This window comes from Hemibagrus wyckioides, linkage group LG17 (genome assembly GCF_019097595.1).
Source record: "Hemibagrus wyckioides isolate EC202008001 linkage group LG17, SWU_Hwy_1.0, whole genome shotgun sequence".
In the NCBI taxonomy this organism is placed as follows: Eukaryota; Metazoa; Chordata; class Actinopteri; order Siluriformes; family Bagridae; genus Hemibagrus; species Hemibagrus wyckioides.
The window spans coordinates 12,523,991-12,548,391 of record NC_080726.1 but is presented as its reverse complement, the minus strand read 5'-3'; the positions used below and the strand labels follow the sequence as shown (position 1 = coordinate 12,548,391).

General features: G+C 34.6%; 1 protein-coding gene across 1 annotated transcript; it reads left to right on the top strand.

The window, feature by feature from the left end:
- Nucleotides 1–427: 427 nt before the first annotated feature.
- arrb1 (arrestin, beta 1) lies at nt 428–22,617 on the top strand. The gene is made up of 16 exons (XM_058414419.1): nt 428–917; nt 12,745–12,775; nt 13,039–13,099; nt 13,271–13,315; nt 13,476–13,672; nt 13,809–13,868; nt 13,980–14,047; nt 14,319–14,454; nt 15,018–15,102; nt 15,196–15,268; nt 15,420–15,557; nt 15,655–15,738; nt 16,062–16,085; nt 16,461–16,531; nt 17,327–17,378; nt 18,319–22,617. Exons 1-16 carry the CDS (start codon nt 898–900, stop codon nt 18,428–18,430), a joined length of 1,257 nt encoding a protein of 418 aa, XP_058270402.1. The 5' UTR covers nt 428–897; the 3' UTR covers nt 18,431–22,617.
- Nucleotides 22,618–24,401: the final 1,784 nt, after the last annotated feature.

Sequence of the window (24,401 nt, the reverse complement as noted above, 5' to 3'; positions counted from 1 at the left end):
TCATTCTGAATGTACATCTCTGATATGACTGCATATTAATGGGAATATTTTTAAAATAGCACTGAGTTTTAGTTTGAGGTTTTTATAAATTAAACAGTATTATTGCAGAGTATTTTCAGTTGTTTAAGTCGCTCAATGTCTCTGCTGAGTTTTATTTCCTTAAGTCTGTTTCTTATGTTGCAGTGAAGCTTTGTGCTGGTAGTGAATGTTTAGATTGAATTTTGCTTCTCAGTCAGTGCCTGCAGCATAATGGTGAGCAGAAAATGTGTCTTATTTAGCGCTAGTTATCACCCACTCAGTACTGCTAGTACACATACCCCTTCATTTCAAAAGAGGAGAGAGTGAGAGAGAGAGGGAGGTTGTGTGTGTGTGTGCGTGTGTGTGTGCGTGTGTAAGAGAGAGAGTGTTTGTGTATGCATGTGATAGAGGGAGAGAGCGGAAGGGTGTGTGGGAGGGAGATGGAGACGTAGCAAAAGCAGCAGCACTGCCTCACATTGGACCTCAAACAGAAGATTCTTAAATCTCAGGATTTCTGATGCAGGGTTTTTTTTTTTTTTTTCAAACACGGTTCATTTGAGGAATGCCTAATTGAATAGCAAGAGCAAGAGCGGGAAGTAGCCAAGCAGAACAGGGAATCACCTGCTTTAGCTTCCTTTGGGGAGGAGGACCTTTTTGACAGGCAAAAGCGGAGATGCTTCTGTAATCAAATTCAGCTGGAGAGTGTTTAAACCGCAGGAAACATATCTACATGACAGAGGCTGTATCATCCTGCCTGTGTGCATATTTCACAAAAGTGAATTTTCCCTTTTGCTCCTTCTCAGTTCCTTCATCTATTTTTTTTAATTCTCTTTCTCTTTTTCTGCAAGTTAAAAGCAGAAAACCACTCAAAATATCATCATGGGTGATAAAGGCACAAGGTAAGAAGGGAATTTAATTACAATAAATACTGCAAAACCAGACATGTATCTTTCTTGGTGAATGTTTTTATTTATTTATATAACTTTATATAATCTTAGTTTGTTTTTTTATGTGTGGCCAGTGCAATGTTTTTAGCTGGTCTGAGAATATAAAGAGGTGTGTATGATCTTTGTGATTTTATGGCAAAAAATTTTGAGAGAAAAAACCTAACCTGTATATATGAATAATTTCTTCAGAATCACTATTTTTCACATTATATTATTTTCTAGGGGACATAGCTATACTTTCCTGTAAATGGAAATGTTGTAATGCAGTTGCCCCTTTTGCATTTGTCTATTTTGTTCTTTAACAGTACTGTGGTATACGGCTTTATATTTCAGTCAGTGTGTCATGCTGCGTTTTGACGCAGCTGGTCACTACATGACTTTTGACATTTCACACATAGCATGGTACCATATCAACAGAGTTCTAAATTACTTGAGCTCTCTGAAGAGGAAGTAAGCTATATGCCATATCTGTGCTCTCAGCAGGATAATGAGGTAATTATCCTCTTACAGTAATAGCAAAGCTCTCTGCTATTACTGTATAGTACACAGCGAAATATCAGCAACAGCTGAAGAGGAATTCTCCAGTGACCTGTGATGGACCCTTCCATCAGAAATCCATTTGGTTCTTAAATGTCTATCTGAATACAAATAATCATAAGTCAAACACATTTTAGGGAGATGCATGCATTTTTTCCCCACAGCTAATTCATTCACATTTACTGATTTATTTTTTAAGTCCATATTAGGTGACTTACTGATTTGCCTGTTTTGGCGAAAAACATTCTAACATCTGGCCATTTCGCCATTTAAAAGGACAATTTAGAGGGCAAATATCTGAAATGTCTAGTTTTTAATGTCTCAGTTTTTTGTAAGGCTTACACAGTCAGCTTCAGTTTGTATGAAGCGGTGTGTGGTTGTATGAAGCTGTATGTATGTGGTTATATTGTTCTAAAAGTGATTATGAATGAGGTGAAGCAGGAAAGGTAAATGGTCAGGGAGAGAATACATTACTTTCTAGAGTTTATCATCAAGAAAAGTAAGTGGCCTTATATTGCCTTGTATTGATGTGCACAGGAAATTATGTTTTGCAGACATTTTTCATTTAGAATTTATTACAGAGCAGATACTTGCACATGGTCAGCCAAAACCATTTACACTGTATTAAATGAAATACTTTGTCTTATTGACTTATTCTCTCTCTCTCTCTCTTTTTTTTTTTTTAAATTGTTGTTATAGTTACTTGACATTATTTATTCTTGTTTTTAAATGACTGGGTTACTAAAGTTTGTATTAAGCATTTAATATAATATATAAAATATATATCTAATATATTTATTTTGTTGCCTGATAATTGCTGATAACTTAATAATAACTATAACGTTACCCAACTTCACTTATAGAACTATAGGTTTAAACTGAATGCACTATATGGCCAAATGTTTGAGATTTGACACGCATTGTTTTACACAGGCTTTTTGAACATCCCATTCCAGATTCAGTCTCCCCCTTGCTGTTATAATAACCTCCACTCTTCTGGGAAGGTTTGCCACTAGACTTAGAGTGCCGCTTTAGGGATTTCAGCCCATTCAGCAACAAGAGCATTAGTGAGGTCAGGGTGTTATAAATCATAGCAAAGCTGTTCAGTGGGGTTGAGGTCAGGGCTCAGTGAAGGACACTCGAACTCCAACCTTGGCAAACCAAGGACCTGTAATTGTCAGGTATTTGTCATGGAGCTTGCTTTGTGCCCTGGGGCATTGTCATTTTGGAAAATGTTTGGGCCCCTTAATTCCAGTCAAGAGAAACTGTAATGATGCACCACACAAAGACAATTATACAATTGTGTGCTTCCAACTTTGTGGCAACAGGGAAGGCCCACCTATGGGCCTGAATTTTTGGCCATATAGTACGTGACAATAACGTGAATAGTCATTTTTACATGTTAATTAATAGAAGTAATATTATTTTTATGTCAGGAAAGGACTTCAGAATTTTTAGCTTCAGTTTCCAGATTATTTTACTCTCTGTAGTTTACTATAAAAAAGACTTTTGATTACCACAATGGCCATCTCAAGCATGTATGGTTAATTTTACCCAAAAGAAAACAACATCTGTTTCATGGCATATGTAAACTCATGTCTATGCAATTGTTCTTAAGTTAGCTTTGGTAGATGGAAGGTTAATCTTCTGAATTACATTTTTCACCCAGAATGAATATTTGTGTTTTATAACATAAGACAAGAAATTGAATAATATGCAAAGCAGAGTCTGATTAATCTCTTACACAAACATAGCCACATGCTGTTACACAGCCAAATTTCATCATGAAACCTCTGGATTGTTTTCAGTTGTGGATATAAAGCACTCCTTACACTACAACCCATTTAATATATTTCTTTCTTTCTTTTTTATAATGGGGGGAAAATGACAAGACCATTTCAGGACTAGAAGACTAAAAAAAGCAGATGTCCTTTAATTCATACACATTAAGGACTGATTGGAATCAAGCCATTATAGTAGTGTGCTGGGCACGTGGAGGAAATGGTCCTGCACAATGATTAAACCACTAATTACACTTCCTCGGGGAAAATGTTTTTTATCCTCCCTCTGAACAAGATGTTACAATAAACAAATTTCCTGCAGATATGGATCCATATCTGTAAAAAAAAAAAAAGTCCTTCAGGCTAAAATGAGTTCTTTCGGTTAAATGGAAATATAATTAAATTATACTATCTAATAGATTTTACTCGGGTATAAGCTGAAAATTAGCCAAACAAATAAAAATATTTTTTTATCCATAACTGCTTTTACATTCAATATACTCAATACAGTATATGGACTACACTAAGATCACACAACATAGCAGTAAAAAATGTTGTTATTTTAAAAAAAGATTTTGTAAGGTTCTGAGCTAGTGAATGAAATTGAACTGAAACTGAATGAACAATTCCAGGATTGCAGAAAGCCTGGTTGAATTCATAAGTAAAGCCTTTAACCCTCAACTAGTGAAATACATGTTTGACTTTGATAATGCCATACTTGTTGTTTTGGATACAAGACAGTGCCAGATAAATGTGTTGGTTGGTGCTTGAGTCCCTGACAATATGTATGTAATTTAATGTTAAAAAATCACCCAAAACCTCTGATATTGTTTTGAAATGTTTTATACTGAATAATAAATTTAGGTTTCTCAAAACAGCAAAGAGGCACAGAGACACATGCACTTTATACTCACAAAGAAATCCCTCTGAATATGTTGTCATTTCATTTTCAGCATTCATAATCCCCCAACCTAAAATATACTTATGAAGTTCATAAAGACTTTAAGGAAAGAAAGGTCATTACTAATTTTATTGTCAGGCTTGCTTTTCTCTTGTTCATCTAGTTCCTTCATATAGGCTAGAGTACTCACATTAAACATTAAAAAGTCAATTCAATGCAACATGACCCAAAGAGGTTAAAGCACACTTTTAACATAAAAAAAACCCCATCACACTGCTATCAGATGATACAACAGAATTTTCCACAGATTCACAAATGTGTCACAGAAGTGATAGGCTTGAGATAAATTTACCCATGGCAGAAAATGAAGTCATTAGCTTTGTCATGTGACAGAGCAAATAACTCCTATCCGACTGCAAGCAGGAGACACGGCTGTGAGTCAGTGTAATATTGTGTTACATCTGCATCACACTCTGGATTGGTTGATTTTCTGCTTTGTGAAACTGCTCACACATGCTAACAGGATTTTAGGTTTCAGTGTACAATAGACCTTTAGATAGATTTCTGCCTTTGGTTTAGCACAGACCAAGAGCAGTATCAAGCTACTTGTCTTTTACCAATTTACCATTACGTTGTTTTTAGATTCATGAAGGTCAAGGATCATTTATCCCAAAATGAGTTCTGCCTTCTGCTTCCCAAATGATCACATGATGATATCTATAGTCATAGTGAGATTTATATCCTACCACATTCATCACATACATACATTACTTGGTGTAATTTGATAGGTTTATTAGGATAGGGTAGTTAAATGAATATGTAAAAGTTCAGCTAAAATATCTCTTTATATTTACTTGATTTATTGAACTTGCTATTTTGCTAATACTAGGCGTGGCTATCTTTATTGTGTCCTTAATTTTAAACTCTAGTAATTGTCTTATTATATGCATATATTTGCATATATCAAAGACCATTCATCTTTGAATCATAACATAAATAAATAAAAACAACTTATTGTTTGAAGTGGCTGATTATGACAAGACTCTTGTATGCAAAAATCTAAGATTGAAATCTAGGATGGAAACCTCCAAAAGATGATGCTGAGCCTATAGGTCACCTTTATGAGACCATTTATTTATTTTTGTTTGTTTGTTTAGTATTCAAAAACCCATATGGGAAATTACATAGAATTTATGTTAAAATGGTTAAAATGTCATGATGTACTGTATGTTTGCAGTGTTGACGTCTATGCAGTGATGAATGGGAATCTTCAAATGTATGCTCTTCCTGAGCAACTGAAACTGCTTTGACATGCTAAATGATACAATTTGGCAACAGACATGCAAATACATACAAACAGAATTTAATAACTCATTCATCTTCAGTCAGAGTAATGGTTGATTCAGAATCTATCCTGGGAACTATCTATGGGCCATACTGACCCATGTGAATAATATTAATACATTTATCTATGTTTGCGCAATTATGTCCTGTCCTTTGTTATTGCTTACTCTCATAATAGCTTCATACATTACAACTTAATTAATGAAAACATCAGACAATACTCATAGGCTAGATACTGAAAATATAATATGCCAAGCACACACTGAGCTGATTCAGCCACAGAACCCAACAGAGATTGCCTGTGCATTACAGGCGCATGCACTCATTTAAAAATTCATACACACTTTAAAGTCACTTACTGCATGCTTCTGGGCTATTAAGACTCAGAGTGAAATAATGTACTGAAAGGGCTTAAAAGCCCTTTCAAGTTTGTGGTTCCACTTAGGTTGGATTTCATGAAATCATGAGTCATGTCAAGTCTACATTAGCACGTCATATAACCTTTATGATGTCTCAGCACTTAACTGGCATGTTGCATTTTTTATTTCATAGTGAACATAGTGATCTAATTCAAAGGGTATTTTCTGGTTTATTTGGAAGACAACACATTTCTGTACTCTTCTGAAGTGGTTATAGTCCATCTGTCTGTAGTTTTATAATCAATAAAAATTAGGAGTGAGTAAAAGAATCATAGGTTTGGCCACATCAGCGGCAGCCACAGCCAATGTCTCATAAATCTGAGGTGGCAGGTGAAGTGAACAACATTATCTCATTACAGTGGTATCTGTCAAGGTGTGGAATATATTAGACAGCAATTGAATAGACAGTTCTTGAAAGTGATGTGTTAGAAAGAGGAGAACTGGACAAGTGTAAGGATCTGAGTGACTTTGACAAGGACCAAATTGTGACAGATGGCCAGATGACTGGGTCAGAGCATCTCCACAAATGGGGTGTTCTTACTATGCAGTGGTAATTACCTAAAAAAGTGGTCCAAGGAAAGACATCCAGTGCACTGGTAACAGGGTCATGGGCCCAAGGCTCATTGATGTGAAATCTAACCTGTCTGGAAGAGCTAGTGTAGCACAGTTCCTGAAAAAGTTAATGCTGGGTATGATAAAATGGTGTCAGAATACACAGTTTATTGCTGCTTGGGGAGGCGTAGATGCAGACCAGTCAAAGTGCTCATGCTGAACCCTGTACACTGCCAACAGCACTTAAAATGGGCATGTGAGCATCAGAACTGGACCGTGGAGCAGAAGGTGGACTGGTCTGATAAATCATGTTTTCCTTTACATCATGTGGACAGACAGGTGTTACTTATCTGGGGATGAGATGACTCCAGGATACAGTACGGAATGAAGGCAAGCAGGCAGCAGTTTACTCTGGGCAATGTTCTGATGGTAAACTTTGGGTCCTGGCAATAATGAGGATATTACTTTGACATGTATTTGACACCTTAACTTTGTTGCAGACCAAGTACCCCCTGCCACACTGCAAAACTTTTTCAGGAATAGTTTGAGGAGCATGACAAAGTGTTCAAAGTGTTGGCCTCCAGATTTCCAATAGGTCAGTCTGAGATCATGTTTAGCTACAAATACCAGTTGATTTTAGTACAGGAATTTCACGTTTCTGGGTGATGATTGGATTGGAAGCAAACATCCAAATCAACAAAAGAATGGGTTAAGCAAAAATGACCTTGCCAGAGTGTAAGATGCTCTTATAATCTGATAGATCTAGAATGTTTTTGCAATAAATAGTGTAAAAATATTGTCAAGAGAAAATGTGAATGTTGAGTTGAATAGACTACAACAGCAGAAGACCATGTCTGAGGCCAAGAACAGAAAGTTGAGGATGCAATGGGCACAGAAGACTGGAAAAATGTGGACTGATGAATATTGATTCAAAGGAAACAGAAGAGACATGTTTTATGTTGTAATTTCATTTTACTCACAATTTCGGTTGAGTTACATTTTCTTTACTTTTTGTTTTATCATGAGTAACATTTAATACATACAGTAAATATGTTTTACATACAAGCCTTGTGGCTTTACAAAAAGCCGAGTTTATGTAGGTTTATGGTGCTAGCAGCTTGAGGGCTACCAAATGTTTTTCAGTAAATCTTTGTGAATCTGAATGAAGTTTATTGTTAGATTCAGTAAAATGTTGTTCTCAAAGTAAGAGGAGCAATCATTTGATGGGTATAAAAAAAAATCATTGTCATTCAAAGTTACTGTAAAGCAAGCTAGTTAGCAGTTTTGGGGCTACATTATAGATGTGCTAACAGTGAAATGAGTGCAGTACCACTCTGTGTTAGCACAAATCTGATAAACATCATGGAACTTTCATTTCAAATCTGTGAATGAGTTTGAGAAAGCAGTCTGCCTGTTTTAAGAATAATTCTGCCAAATAATGTAATTGTTTGCCTATAATCCTTATTTTGACAGTAAGTGATATCACCAAACACTTTTATATATATATTTATATAATATAATAATATAATATAACATTTAATCAGTGTATTGCATGACTAATGCACATCATATTTTAATAAAATTGTATTTATTTACTTTTGATAAATTGAAATTTATCAATTTATTTATGAAATTCATTAGTAGTAGTGCTAACAGTGCTATATCCATGGGGTGACTAAAATGATTGTGTTCCTACTTTGAGGTCATTAGATATTATTATATATTTTGTGTCTATGATGTATATGTTCGGCCCCTTAACTCAAAATTCCTACCTGTGAACTTAGGGTAATATGTTCAAATATGACTTAATCCGAGTTCAGGGAGTGCTGACAAATCAACAAGGCAGTGCACAGTAAATAAAGCAACAAGCAAACCAATCAACATGCAGAAATATAAGGTTGTTAACTCTTATATATATCTATAACTTTGGTTATGCAGTTCAGTGTTTGAGGAGAAAAAAATACTCATCACAGCTGGCTAGCATGTTGCAAAAAAAAGACAAACATGAAGTTGCCTATATTTAACCTACCTCAAATGCATGGGGGTCGAAAATTACATCACTCCAAGCTCTGACGTCCTACATCAGAGATAAGTAAAATGCAGCAATAGCTAAGATAGCTGACAAGATTGAAGGCTATGTGGATTTCGTCATTGTTAATATAGCCTGGCTTATTTTATAATGGCTTTTTGTTAGCTGATATATTACTACAGGTTTATTACTGCAGTTAGATTAATACATAAACAGTAGCAATAGGCAAGGTCAGTAGGAAGAGCAGAGTCAAAATACCAATCAATCAAAATCCAACAAAGATCAAAAGACTAGGCAAGGAGTAAGTTGAGTCCAAGAGTCCAAGTCAGGCAGTGATGTACTGCATGTAGTGTACATAAGCGAACTTTTCATCTTAATTAATTATAGCACTGTAATATTGGCTGTGCAGACAAAGCTACAATGTATAAATATACTAATAAAACTGTTTGACATGACTCATCTCTAATGTAAGCACTAGGGGAGAAGTGCTTGGCATAAACTCCTAATAAAGTATGAGAATAATGTATGTGCTTGGAGAGAAGTGTGCAAAAATTTGAGTGTTTGTGTCTTCCTGTCTTCCCACAAGCTTTTCTAAGAATAGCGTGTAGAGAGAGCAGAGTCATAGTGCTTTTACAGCCCTGGAAAAAAAAGACTTAAATGGCTGTAAATAGGCTAATACATATTTAAGCTAAAAATCATCCATGTCTATCCATCCCACTTTATGCCTAATCAGGGTCACAGGGATCTGCTGGAGCCTATCCCAGCACACATTGGGCGAAAGGCAGGGGTACACCCTGGACAGGTCACCAATCCATCACATGTAGACAGACAACCACACACACACGGGCAATTTAGAATTACCAATCAACCTAATGTACTTGTTTTTGGACTATGGGAAGAAACCAGAGTACCTGGAGTAAACCCACACAGGCACAGGGAGAACATGCAAACTCCAGACAGAAAGGCCTCTACCTGTTTGAACCCAGGATTCAAACCCAGGACTTTCTTGCTGTGAGGCAACAGTACTAACCACTAAGCCACCATGCTGCCCAGCTAAAAACCAGTTTAAGAAAAAACAATTAGGATCTAAATAATAATTACCAGTAAAGAATAAATCCAAGTAACAAAAACTAGTTACATATTGAACCATCACCATACAAGATGAAATATGAGCTAGAAAAGATTATTTCAACTTAGGTTTGACATCATTTTCATTAAGTTAAGGTATTTTTTATAAATTGTTTAATTCCAAGAAAAATGTTACTTTAACTTATCTGAAATAATATGCTAAAATCCAGGATCCAGTCAAACAGTTCAACTTATATACATTGGGGTCTAAATGTATGAGACCAGATTAAATATCTGGGATTTCTTTTTCCATTTAAAATTGGGATTAAAAGGGTTTTGAATTTTGAACTATTTAAAACAAACCAGAAAATGTAAATATTTCAGTTTTCAGATACATGTTTGGAAATGTTGCACTTTTTCTCATTTTAAGGGCCACAGAAAAATGGCCTTCTCTGATGACAACTGAGCAATTAGACAGATAGACAACAAATATGTTTTTATATTTTGCTTGAATATATATATGTCTTGAGGTTAAAAGCCACTATAAAAATTGTACACATAAATGTCCAATATTACAAAGACTAATTCAGGATACATTTCATTGTTAGGGTCAGCACATGACAAGCCCCATTACTTCTCTCTCCAATTAAGAATCAGGCACACATAATCTCACACCTGGACTACAAAACTTGCTGACTGCCTGCCCACACGCAATTACTACCAAACCCCCTGCAGGTGGTCCAGAATTAAACAGAACATGCAATCTTTAGCCAAGTCCTTGATCATTTTAAAGCATACCATAGTGCATGTCACACCCACACCACGGCAGTAATTGAAACAATGTTCTAGCCAGAACACTGTGAGCTGAAATGAAACAAAATTCCTTTAAATTCCTTTATTGAATGTCATGAAATCTGATGACCAGATGAACAATAGACAGTCCCAATTCGTTCATGCACCCCATCATTCTAAGACTTGTCACCTGCATGATATTTGACAGTCTTTTTATTTCTTACTTGTTAGAAAGTGTAATTATTTTCAGTTCATCTTTCTTTGGCTGTAACAAACTGGATTAAAGACAACAAAGGGAAAACACTGAGGTGGTCATCACAAAGCCCTGATATGAACCCCACCTAAAATTTGATAGGTGAAATTAAAAAGTATATCTGTACAAGGAGGTCAGCAATCATGACTGATTTCCACTAGTTTTGTCAGTAACAAAGAACAAAGATTCTGGCAAAGTATTGTACAAAGGATTGTAAAAAGCTATTCCAAGCATCAAGTTCAAGCAAGTAAAAAACTATGCCCCCAAACACTATCAAAGTGCATGGAAATCTAATATTGTAAATAAAAGCTGAAATAAATCTGTCTCTTAGCTATTATTTTCAAATGACCTCTTATGGAAATCAAAAGGATATTCTAATTGTCGTAACCCAGGAAATGTATGGTAACATGAGCTGTGTGGAGCTGTGATGCATTATATGTGTATATAATATTTTGGCCTCAACCATGTAGTCTGTTGTCACAAGAAAATATTAATTCAATTTATGATAATTCCAACATAAAAAACCCCCAGAAATGACAACAGACTTATTGAAGATTCCACATCTAGTTTATCATGTAAATAGACTTCTAATTGGTAGAGCTGTAAAACACTTTCATTCAGTGGTCAGAAATATGGCAATGGAAAAAGGTAAGCAAAGTGTGTGTAAGAATTACAAAAATGATCTGAAGACAGAAGAAGACGTTGGTCAGTAGATTACAATGTAATTATATAAATAACTAGTTTAAAATGGACAAAATGGACAACTTCAGCCAGATGGTCTATAAATGATTGTTTTGGTCCACGTGAGTGTGGTTGCTGTGTGATTACTGTGTGGGGAAATCTACTAGGGTTTGATTTAAATAGACTGAACAGTGTGTATGTGAAAACAGAGTTTGTTAGCTCAACTGACAGTGATTATTTGGGTCTAAACAGGTGCTATAAATTCATTTATTCATTTATTATAAATTCCCATTCATTATTTAAAAATCTTTCATCTTTATTTTCTAAAAAGGAAGCAGGCAGACCGAACCACAGAGACTGAAACTTGGTACAATAATTGAAACTCCCTCTTGATACTAATGGTGGTGCTATGCTATAGTGTACTGTTTTACATTCTGGATTTTTGTTTCATGGTTTTAACTTTTTCGCTATTCAGTCCTATGCCTGTAGTGTTTTTAGATGATTTTCCTGTTTGTTTGTTTTTTTTTTTTTGTAATAAACCATCTTATTTGCAGCTATATCCTATTTCCCCTGCAAATGCGTTTTAGAATTTTTTTTTATCTGAGACAAGCAAAATTCATAATAAGTTTGTTAAGCTGTTACTCTTAAGCTGCTTAATAAGTTAAATGAAAGAAGACACATTCTGACTATTTTATTTATTTGTTTGTTTGTTTGTTTGCTTGTTTTGCAGTCATAGGCTTTACTGTTGCTGCATCGGAATCACCTTTCTCTCTTAGGTCCTTGCAAATAACCGCAAAGAATCTTGGGAAAAACTAATTTCTGAGTTGTTTGATGTCGGCTTTGCCAAAGGTCACAAAAAGGCATAGATGACACTTGTGAGCACTCTTTTGAAGTTTAAAATGAGAAATGGATCACCATACAGCCTCAGATCTAATGTGCTTGCATAAATGAAGGCCTAACCCTGACTTATCTCCAGGGGAGATTATTCTGTTAACTCTCTGCTTTTCCCTGCTATAGAGCTTACTAAACAAACACAATAGCTCACCTTCTTGCTCTGCTCACTGTGGCTGAGCTTACTCAGGCAGAATTGCAACTGGTTATCAGCACAATGAAAGCTAAGAACCCAGAAACCATGGTAAGCTATGCTTTTCCATAAAGAAATTTCATTAGTGCTGCCAACTGCCCATTATCTTTTGGGACCATTCACCCATGAATATGCCTGCCACTGACAAGTAGATAAGGTGGTGTGAACTGGTCTGTTGAAGCATTCATCAGCACTTGGAGAAATGGTCCATTAGTAGAAAAGACTGGCTGTCACTGAGGTGACACATCCCCACTTATGAACAGGGAGTATATAACATTTAGATACAAAAGAGCATTGCTAAGCATTTATAACTGTTCGTTTTCTCTCTCTACACACAGGGTATTCAAGAAGGCAAGTCCAAATGGAAAGGTATTAAAGTCTGTTATTACTGTTCACATACTTGTAAAATCTTTTACATGAATGAATCAAACTGATAACATAAGTGATATTAATTAGCTACTCTTGCTTTTGTTGAAATAGGACATGCAACATAATGGCTTAATTAACCACATATATCAATTAACTTAAAATTAAATAAGGGCATTTTTGCATTTCTCCATATGTTGTTAGTTGTTTAAAATGATCTGAAATGCAATATTGTGTTGAAACACGTCAGTTTTTATCTTTTTAAGCTAACTGTGTATCTTGGCAAGAGGGACTTTGTTGACCATGTGGACATTGTTGAGCCTGTTGGTATGCCTTTTTATGCCTTTTTATGCGTTTTAAATCAGTGTTGTGCATGTTATGGTAAATGTTGAAATGTTAACTTAAAAAGAAAAGATAAAAAATGTTGCTAAGCATTTGAGCTTTAACCTATAGCTTGCCCTTTGTACCTATAACTTCTTTCCCTCCTTCATTTTATAGATGGTGTGGTTTTAATTGATCCAGAGTATTTAAAGGAGAGGAAAGGTGAGAAATGTGTTTATGAAGTCTTATTTTATAAGTCTTATAGTACATTATTTTCAGCATGTTCTTACCTTACTGGATATGAGATTTGTTTTTCATTTTATGTTAGTAATTGAGCAGGAAGAGTACTTAGTGTTTCTGACTTCTTGTCATTCATTCACAGTGTTTATAACACTGACATGTGCTTTCCGCTACGGGCGAGAGGACTTAGATGTTCTTGGGTTGACATTCCGAAAGGACCTTTTTGTGGCAAATATACAGGCATTCCCTCCTGTGCCTGAGGAGAAGAAAACCCTGACACGTCTACAGGAGCGGCTGATTAAAAAGCTTGGAGAGCATGCCTATCCCTTCACCTTTGAGGTTAATTCCTTTCTGCTGTGCCTTTAATTATAGATACTAATTATGATAGTATACATTTACAATGCTGAAGATTACTTTTGTAACCCACTATAGCACTATAGTGATGTAACCCACTATAGCACTATATTTTGAATAGATACCTCCGAATTTGCCATGCTCAGTCACACTGCAACCTGGACCAGAAGACACTGGGAAGGTATATTTTTTGCATCATAAACAAAAGTAATGTGAATTCCAAGAGTTATAATAAAAATGTTATAATAAACCGTAAAATTTCTTTTGTTCTGTTTCTCTCCCATCTGAAAAGGCCTGTGGGGTTGACTTTGAAGTGAAGGCTTTCTGTGCTGAAAACATTGAAGAGAAAATTCACAAAAGGTAGAGCACTTTTGTTCAGTCCACCCCATTAGGCCACTCATCAGGCCATAACACATCAGCCTGGCTTGGATTATTTTTGTATAATCACACTGTCTGTCATGTGTTATATTGCATTTGATCTTTCTCATGTTCTCAGCCAGGCCACAAGGAAAATATTTATGTTCAGTTCCTTATATTACACCACTGTGTTACCTAACTAGTCATTTATTGCCATTGTTTTGCTTCTGTAAACAGTATGGGATTATGTACTAAATATTCTTTTTTGGCATAGGAACTCAGTGCGCCTAATCATTCGAAAAGTCCAGTATGCTCCAGAGAAGCCAGGCCCACAACCAATGGCAGAAACAACAAGACAGTTTCTCATGTCAGATAAACCCTTACACCTAGAGGCCTCGCTGGACAAAGAGGTCAGTAAGTTCTTAAAGAAGATGGTAAAACAAACAACAAACAAACAAAAAACAGGATTCTTAAAGTTGTAGATGAATCATAAAGTGGCACTGCTCCAAATTAAGCAGAGACAGGGAGTATGGCAGTAATTTCAGACCTTTTCTTAACCCTCTTTTGTATTGGTTATTGCAGTCTTTAGAGTTTTCTCTCCTGTGGTACACTAAATTCAAACCTAATTATTAATTTCACTGTTTTGTTACATAAGCTGGTTACATAAGGGAAATAGCAAACCTGTGAAGGAAGGAGCAATTGATTACGTACAGGGCTCATGGGCAAACAAACCATAACAAATCATGACCAGGAAGGTGGATTTTAGTTATATAGTATATAAGCGCCATCTGGTGGTTGAAGTAGTGCGCTACAAAATACTACAGATACATATGCGTTTAGAGACGGTTTAGAATAGATTTTTTTCAGTTTATTAAAATTAAGAAACAGATTTACAAAAACCGGTCTTACTTTAAAATTGAATTAAAACAGCAATTAATGTTTGACAGTCTAATGTTTACTTCTGTTTCTTTAGATCTACTACCATGGTGAACCAATTAGTGTAAATGTTCATGTCACAAACAACACAAACAAGACTGTGAAGAAAATGAAGATTTCAGGTTTTTATAAATATACACCTTAGAATTTTGTAGATTATTCATTTGAAAAAATTAATGTAATGACCTCCCCTTTTTTTTCTTAAACTATTATAGTGCGTCAATATGCTGACATCTGTCTCTTCAACACCGCTCAGTACAAATGTCCAGTTGCAATGGAGGAATCAGAGTATGTATGCGGCACACATATGATTCAGCAATACAACAACAGAGGCTGATATAAACATACACACACACACACACACACACACACACACACATATACTGTACACATTTATATTTGTGTGCATGTCTAATTTCATGTTATTGTGTCTGTTTAGTGACATTGTGGCTCCAAGTGCAACATTCTGCAAGGTATATACTCTTACCCCTTTTCTTGCCAACAACCGAGAAAAGCGTGGCTTAGCTCTAGATGGAAAGCTCAAACATGAAGACACAAATTTAGCCTCAAGTACACTGTAAGTGCTCTTAATATAATAAGTCAATATTAGCATTTCTTGTGGTAAGTTGCAACATTACAATCTTTTAAACTGGCTTCATTGTTTTATCATCAAGGTTACGAGAAGGAGCCAGTAAAGAAATTCTGGGTATCATTGTGTCATATAAAGTCAAAGTGAAATTGGTAGTGTCTCGTGGTGGGTAAGTTTGAATATTTTTTTGAACACTCAGTTTAGTGGCTTTGTTTGTTGATATGTGTTTTTATATTTTCAGGTGAATGCTAAAAATTAAAAATTATTCCTAAAATATTTTTAAAAAGATTTATTTATATAATTAACATTTATAAATCGAAGATTATTACCATATTTTAATATGGTATGTCACATAATGTGCACTCTGTAGACACTTCAGCTTTAAGGATAATACAAATTAGCAAAAAACAATAAATTAGAGTTCTATTTGTGGCATCTGCATTCTATTTCCTCAACTCCATGACAAGACTAAGTTTGTTTTATTCTTCACAGGCTCTTGGGAGATCTTGCCTCCAGGTAAAGCAAACTTAATCCAACAGTCACCTTTTCTCTGTGTGTGGGAGTTGGTAAGGGAGAGAGAGAGACAGAGACAGACAGAGAGAGAGAGAGAGAGAGAGAGAGAGAGTGCAAGTAAAGAAACTACAAGATAGTAGCTGATAAAGTAGGTTCTATTAAAAAATAGTTTTTATTTTATTCTTCAAATTATAATTTTATTATTGATGTTCTAAGTTCTGTAACAAAAGCCGAATCATTAACAGGAATATATTCAAATAAAAAGCCAATTAAATTGCAATGAATTGTGTCTGTTGTAGCATCTGTACCTTCGGATTACTTTTAGATTGTTATCTATATTTTGCTGAACTTCTTATTTTTACACTGTTTTTTCCCTAGTGATGTTGCAGTAGAACTACCCTTCACATTAATGCATCCTAAACCAGATGAAGAATCCATCTACAAAGATGGTGTGTGTTTAACTTAATTCTTATAATTTGGCTACCACAGCTTGTTTATTGAAAAAATAAAGAAATTGTTACCTCAGTAATAAACTTTAATTTAGATCTTGGTATGTTTATACTATTAGAATGTGAATTTCCATGTTGATGTTTCTTAATAATCAGAGGCTCTGAGAAAATAAGAAAGCATGTAAGACAGAAGGACAAGAAAGTATAGAGGATCTTCTCTTCTTGTTTGTCAGTTTTCAGTGTCAGAATTTGTTTGCCTTCTTAGCCTTTTTTGTTGTAGCTATGCTTAAGAAGTACAACTGATCCAAACCAACCTGATTAAATTCCAAGGTTTCTATTTAACACCAGTTAAATCCCTGCCATTTTCAGTTTTATCCTTCTCAAACCCTGTTGTATTCTACTCCATTTTTGATTGTTGTGCTGCTATGATGAGTCTGATATGCACCTAGAATAACTGAACATCTGTCTTCATCTAAGGAATTTGTTCTCAACCAGTTATCTTAGTTAAAAATTAGTGTAATAGATTATTGTATGGATTATCCCCTGCATGTTGCTTGAGGAGCATATGGAGTGGATGAGAAGACCCTCTTACAATGCATATGATACCATAAATCACTGCCAAACAGGCCCAATAGAATATCTTATTATAATAGTTAATAGTTTAATAGTTAGCTGTTTAACATATTAGTAATTGCATGCTCTCCCGTTGTGTTTCATTTTGCCTAGCTGAAGAAATTTTATATTTTATTTAGGGATTTAACTACTTATGTGCCCTTTGTTCTTTTTCTGTGAAAGCACTGGAAAATGACGCACCCATTGACACAAACCTGATCGAGTTTGACACAAAGTAAGTAATTTCTTTGTCTTCATCATTTTTAAAAGATTGAAAGTTTTATTTATTTATTTAGTTATTTTCTAATTGTCCAGTTATACAACACTCACACCAAAGGCTAGATTTATACTGCAGTTTTTAGTTATAGTAAATATTTGTTCATAGTGTTTTCTCTTTGTCTTTTTATATCATTACAGATTTACATTACAGTTCTGGAAATGTTCTTTAGATAACACTAAATTATCTTTAGATAAGATGTGCCCTAATACATACTATCATAAGCAACACAAGATTTTCTTTGTGACAAATAAAAGCCAGAAGCTTTTATTAAGGCCTTTTCCAATTAACTTGTTTAAAAATCCGTAGCTTGAATCTGAGTAGCAGCAGGCATGGATAACGTCTGAAAAAACATAATCATAATTTAAAGGCAGGTTGATGCATCAACACCACAACAATAGTCATGTTTATGAATGTAGTGAACACTGAAAGATTAGGACTATAAGAATATAATACATGCCTTAGAATTTCAGTCCACATCAGTAAAGTACATATACAATCAATAGACTAGATATAATCTAACACTAAAAGACAAAATAAACATTTTGTCCTAATGGCAGCTGTGTCACTAAAGCAGAAGAAAAAAATGAGTGAAAAAAATGTGTAGTGTGATATCAAGCAAATGAGTTCCATTAATAATCTTTGAATGGGCATTCATGCTTGACTAGAGATCAAGTGCTAAAACTGTGGATTGGGGAATGAAAGATTTAGTGAGCATCTTTGTGAGTTGTGGCATGACACCAGTAATCACAGAATCTTCACATAATCATATCCCAAATTATCTGGTGAAGAATCCTTTTAGAAATTACTTTTTACTGAATGAATGAAGCATGAAAAATGTGAATGTTGCAGGAAACGTTTTGTGTTAAATTTGTTTAATTTGTCCATCTATTTCTAGTGATGATGATATCATTTTTGAAGATTTTGCGAGGCAGCGACTTATTGGCGCAAAGGATGACAAAGAAGAGGAGGAGGAAGGTATAGACTCACCTAAGCTGAATGACAGATAGATGAAGTCAACAAACTATAAGTGTGTTATCACACCTTAAGGGAGCCACTGAAAACCCCTGTAGAGACAAACCAGAAGTTTGTAACACCCTTTAACACACATCACTGTGGTGCAATTGTTGTGCTCCTGTTTACATATGTTTTCTCCATCTTGAATGGGTGTAAAAATGTAAAAGTGTTGAAAAACATTACCTCCTTAGATAGGCATTGAGCAGGTGAGAAGAATTCACTGGCTTTCTACAGGGTGCCTATGTGGTATTTATGGTAAGACACAGTAAGGAATAGCATTTGATAACAGTGAAAATGACTTTCAATTATAGCATGCCTTTGTTGTCATTTTTGTTTCTTGTTCTTTGTTTCTGTTAGAAGAGGATAAAATTAGAGACCATAAATTGGTGATTAAACCTATTTAATTTATTTCTGTCCTGAACACTCTGTAAAGGAGAACAAATGTTATAACTATTACCACTGTCAGGTTGTTTTGTTTTAATGGACAGTCCTGCATTAATGAACAAAGTCAACTATTGAACAATGTCAAGTATAAAATATTAATGTAGGTTAAAAATGTTAAAGGATTTTAGTGTCATTTGTCTTTATTGAGTACTGACATTGGCACTTTTGCTATGGTAAGTCATCTTGTCTGATTTACGGGCAACTTGTGAATAACTACGTGTTATTTCACTTAGAGCTACTAAGGATGTGTAACAAAAAAGGATAATCACAAGTTTCAGGGGGAAAAGTACTATTTTTTCAGAACTTAATTTAATTAGAAGTATGAATATAAATAAACAAATATAAATAAGATTTAATAATGAACTAAAAAACATTACTGTGCATCAGAAGCAGCCTTATGATTAAAAGTATTCTATTTCTTTATGGTAGAACGTAAGCACGAATTATGTGTGCGACGCTAGAAAACAAAATGAGAGAGTTGTTTTGAAAACAAACAAACAAACAAATAAACAAAAATGCTACTTTAAAAATGACAATGCTGGAGCAACTAAAAAGGAATCCAAAATTAATCACCTAGTCAACAATTTTAAGATATGAGGAAATGGGATTTGCATCAAACTATTGGCCTCAACCTTTGTCATTAAGATTTCAAGATTCAAAGAACTTTATTAATCCCAGGGGGAAATTCCTTTGCCATGTTACAGTTGCACTAATAAAAATCTAAGAGAGAAAGAAAGAAATATATATATGCCGTTATATAAACCATAAAATTGAATAAATAAATAGAAATCCTGTACAAATATTGTACGAATAATAAACTGTAATATTGCACACAAGGATTAAATATATAAAATGCTCAGAAAATATTCATTTTCTAGCTCATACAATACAATATATAAGTGTATTGTGCAATATATACAGTGGATATATAAAGTCTACACACCCCTGTTAAAATGGACAGATTTTTATTATGTAAAAATTAAACCAAGATAAATGATGTCAGAACTTTTCCCATACTCACTGTTAAATTACACTGTATAAAAATGAAAAGGGAAATGAAAAACAACCAGAAAAAATCAGTATGAAACAATTACCTAGTTGCATATGTCTGCACCCCCCTCAACTAACAACTTTTGATTTTATTACACCTCTCAGTCTTTTGGGTAAGAGTCAAAAGTGTGCTATGTCTTGACTTGGCAAGACAGGCATCTCCAGTGGATAGCTGGATTCATGTCACCCCACAGATTTTTAAGTTGAGTTCTGGTCTGGGCTCTGGCTAGGTCATTCAGAAACACTGGTCTTCTTTTACTTAAGCAATTCCTTTTTTGATGTGGATGTATGTTGTGGGTCATTATCAAACTGAAAGGTGAAATTTCTTTTCATCTTCAGCTTATTAGCAGACAACTGAAGGTTTTGCACTAAAATCGACTGGTATTTGTAGCTGTACAGGATTCCACCCAGGCCATAACACATTTTCCACATGGTTTGGAGTGATTTAGTTAATTAAGCTTAGATGTTTTTTTGTCAGATGCTCCTTTAATGTTGCTGTAGGTCTTATGGCAGCCTGCCTGATACCTTTTTGTAACTTTTGACCTGTTCTTGGTGATGTCACAGTAGTACTCAAAGAAGATGCTTTAGAAGAAGATCCTATAGAAACAGCTTATCTTTTTTTAGGGTTTAATCATGGCAGCTTGGTACCTTCAGAACTCAGCCACATTCCCATTTACAACCATGTTATTGTAACTGTTTTTAAAAATAATATATCATAAAATATCATATTTTCCCTAAAATGTTTCTGATTGTTTTTCACATAAATTTCATATATTCACCAGTTTAACGGGGTATGTAAACTATATCCATTGTAAATAATGGTTGCATTGGATACTGCTTTATGCTTTATGTTTATTCCCTTAAATACATTTTTCTGATATGAAGAAGGGTCTGATAAAAGGGTACTTGGCTTGAAATATGTTTTTTCACAGTAGCCAAAAAAATTGTAATAACCACTGCTCTACTTATGCACATGAATAAAGAGTAAACCCTATAGACATCCTTGAAAATTACACACTGTGAACTATATTTATAATTATTTGTATTTGGTTAAAACCTAATTTGGATCTTTTTTGTGAGGATATTGTCTGTGGCAAAGGTAATGGGAATAAGAAGAATATTTTATGGCTTATTTTAGTGTTTGGGTAATGGTTTTAGAAATTAAAGCCAAAATGTTTCAGACTAACACATTATTAAGTTGGTTTTCCACATTTTGGGTATTTTTAAAAATATTTTTATGAGTGTTTTTTTTTTAAATTCCATATCCAATAAATTGATTCAACTTAAAATAATTGTATTGTGAAAGGTTACTGCAGTTCTGATTAGAGTATTATCACTGTACTAGTATACATCCGTTTTGTTTTAAACGTTTAATAAAGAGCGGTGTTTAACTTCCTGATGCATACAATATGTTTGGACTTACTATACAATTCTTCAACCTTACAAAATTTTTTTTTACAAATGAGACATGTTGTTAATAAATAATACACCAGACTATTTAAAACATATAATTTGTTTGAGATATACATGTGAAATTTTTTTTACAGATAATTTAATGAAAGACTATGCTTAATTGTCTGTTAGTTTATGTCTTCAGAAAGAAAAATCCTAAAACAAAATTTGCAATTCAGAGCTCATGTGGGCTTAAGTGTGTATTTCCTTTACAATAAATTGCCTGTAGGTAATTTGGTGTCCCATCCCAGGGTGTATCCTCACAGCCAGTTTTCACCATGTCCATGTCCAGGATAAAGCGGTTACTGAAGATAACACACAAAGACATCACATTTTTGCCAAGCCTACATCCCACAGTCCACTCATTCGTACATTTTTGGCATTTGGCAGATGCCCATATCCAGACAACTTATAGAAATACTTTGAGGACTAGCTCTGAATATATCAATACTGATTAAGTATGACAAGAAAGAGGATACCATCAGTCTAAAAACTCTGTTTGTAGGTAATATAGCAAGAAAAGCACACAGACAACAAGTGTTCTTACGTAAATTTTTAAGTGCAAGTTTCAGTACTTCATAAAGAGGTAAGTCTTTAGATATGAGGACTGGTAGAAACTAAGCTGTTTGACATTTAGGGAAAGTTTATTCCACCACCTGGGTGCCAGAACAAAGAAGAACCTTCATAGTTTGTTTTGTTCAGTGTCATATTTAGGAGCGTGAAAATGTAAAGTCTATACTGAATATATACTGTAAACTTTGCATAATTGGGAAAATCCAGTATTTAGCTGATCCTAATAAGTTCTCATTTTTACACTTGAAAACACATTGGCTACCTTCTACCTTCTTTCATGAGAGAAGTAGCGCATCACAACGACTTTATTATCAGGTGGAGTGGAGCATTAAAAATATGACACTCAGGTCTCCAGGAAATCATGTAGAAGCCAAACAATCAGATGACGATTTTGAAACTGTGTGCCATATCAGATACACCAATGGTTCATGGGTGTGATGTCTGAAGCTGAGACTAGAATTGAGAAAATGGGAAACAGGCTTGACAACTCAAAATGGGGAACATTATTTTTTTCTTTTTTGTTTATTTTTCCTCCATTTTCAGTGATTTTATCTCACTAGGCGAAAACACACACACATACACAGCTCTCACTCTCTTTTATGGCCCTTACCATGCTCCCACCTTCACATCTATGTTTGATGGCACTGTAGCAAATAGCTTTTAATTGCTGTTTATTTGCCTTTAGAGTATTGTCTAAAAAAAAATAAAAAAAAAATACCTTTAGCGTATTGTCTGTTTTGTCTGTATTTCACAATAAAATGTTTGTAGTTATAGAAAAATGCTGATATACAGTAAAGCAATATAAAATAAAGTATACAATATACTAAATGATCTTTAATGAACAAAAATGTTTAACAGTAAGACTATAAAGGCAAACAGTTTGCTGTTAATTTGTTAATGTAAATAGTTGATTTTTCAGCAAAACATGGTGCTCAGACGCCATTATTTTTATTTCTGTACATTAATGCTCTTTCACCATGAAATATAGGTTAAAATCCATATTGCAATAAACTGGCATTTCTACATTTCTTTTCTTTTCTTTTCTTTTCTTTTCTTTTCTTTTCTTTTCTTTTCTTTTCTTTTCTTTTCTTTTTATAGTAAATTTCTAGCACCTGTTATCAGTTTATTTACCATTACAACTACACCAGATTATTAATTATTCATATTTAACAGGTTCAGACTATATTTGCTTGTGAGAGGTGTAATTACTTTTGAACACAGATGAAAGTGTATTTCTATATTGTAACTGTAGGTGAAACCAATGAGAAATGCTTATAGTGTGCTATAAGAAAGACACTTAAGACAAATGAGTGGTTTAACAACAAAAAAATAGACCTGTATATTTATTAAAGATATTAATATGTTTTATACCAAATAATTAGCAAATAATGTCAAAGGATATGAACAATGAGACACATCTGCACATGTCATAAAAGTAAGAAGAAACCTTTTAATAGCACAGTGACTGTTTTGTACAGCAGTTAAACCTCACTCTACACAGTCCTAATGACTCAATCTAGTGAAAACTACCTCTCAGAAATATTTTAAATGAGTGAATAGACACTCTGAAATATAATTACAAACATTCTAACATTGTTATTATATTTCGGAGTGTCTATTCACTCTTTAAAACAAACGCTGAAAACAATTATTTAGCGACATTTGCTATGCTAACTAGTTTAACTGTGAGGGCCTGAATACCTTGGAACCTCTGATGGTGCTGATGGTGTTCTGCAAAAAATTGTTGCTCCATGCTCATCTGAAATCAGCTACCATATCTTTTGTTTTGTTCATGTTCAGAAACAGGTTGTTGGCTCTATACCAGGCTGTTAGCTGTTTCACCTCTTATCTCTATACTGACTCGTCATTCTTGCTGATGAGACCCAACAAGTTTGTGTCATCACAGAATTTATTGATGTGGTTTGTTCTGTGCATTGCTGCACCATTTGAATCAGACTCAGCAGTGTGAACAGCACTGGGTGGCCCAGTACTCATTGAAGTGGTATGGGATATGAACATATGTATCTGTCATATGTATCTGTCAATTTTGTCCAGGTAAATTAGGGCAGGAAGGAGGTTGGTGGCAATGGCATCGTCTGATGAGTTTTTGGGACATTATGTGAGCTGCAGGGGGTCCAGAATGGGTGGCAGCAGGGTCTTGATATGCTACAGGAAAAGTCTCTTGGAACACTTCATGAGAATGGTTGTGAGTTAGTCCTTGAGACAGAACACTGAAGACTTCTTCAGCATGGGGGATGATGGTAGTGGTCTTGAAGCATGTTGGAATGATGGCACTGCTTAGGGAATTGCTGAAATTGTCAGTGTAGTCATCCACCAGCTGGTCTGCACATCTGATGAGTACTCTACTAGTAATTTTGTCTGTTCTATATGCTGATGGAAATTACTGATTTGAGATTCGTATAGCTGGAAGACAGTTGATCTCCA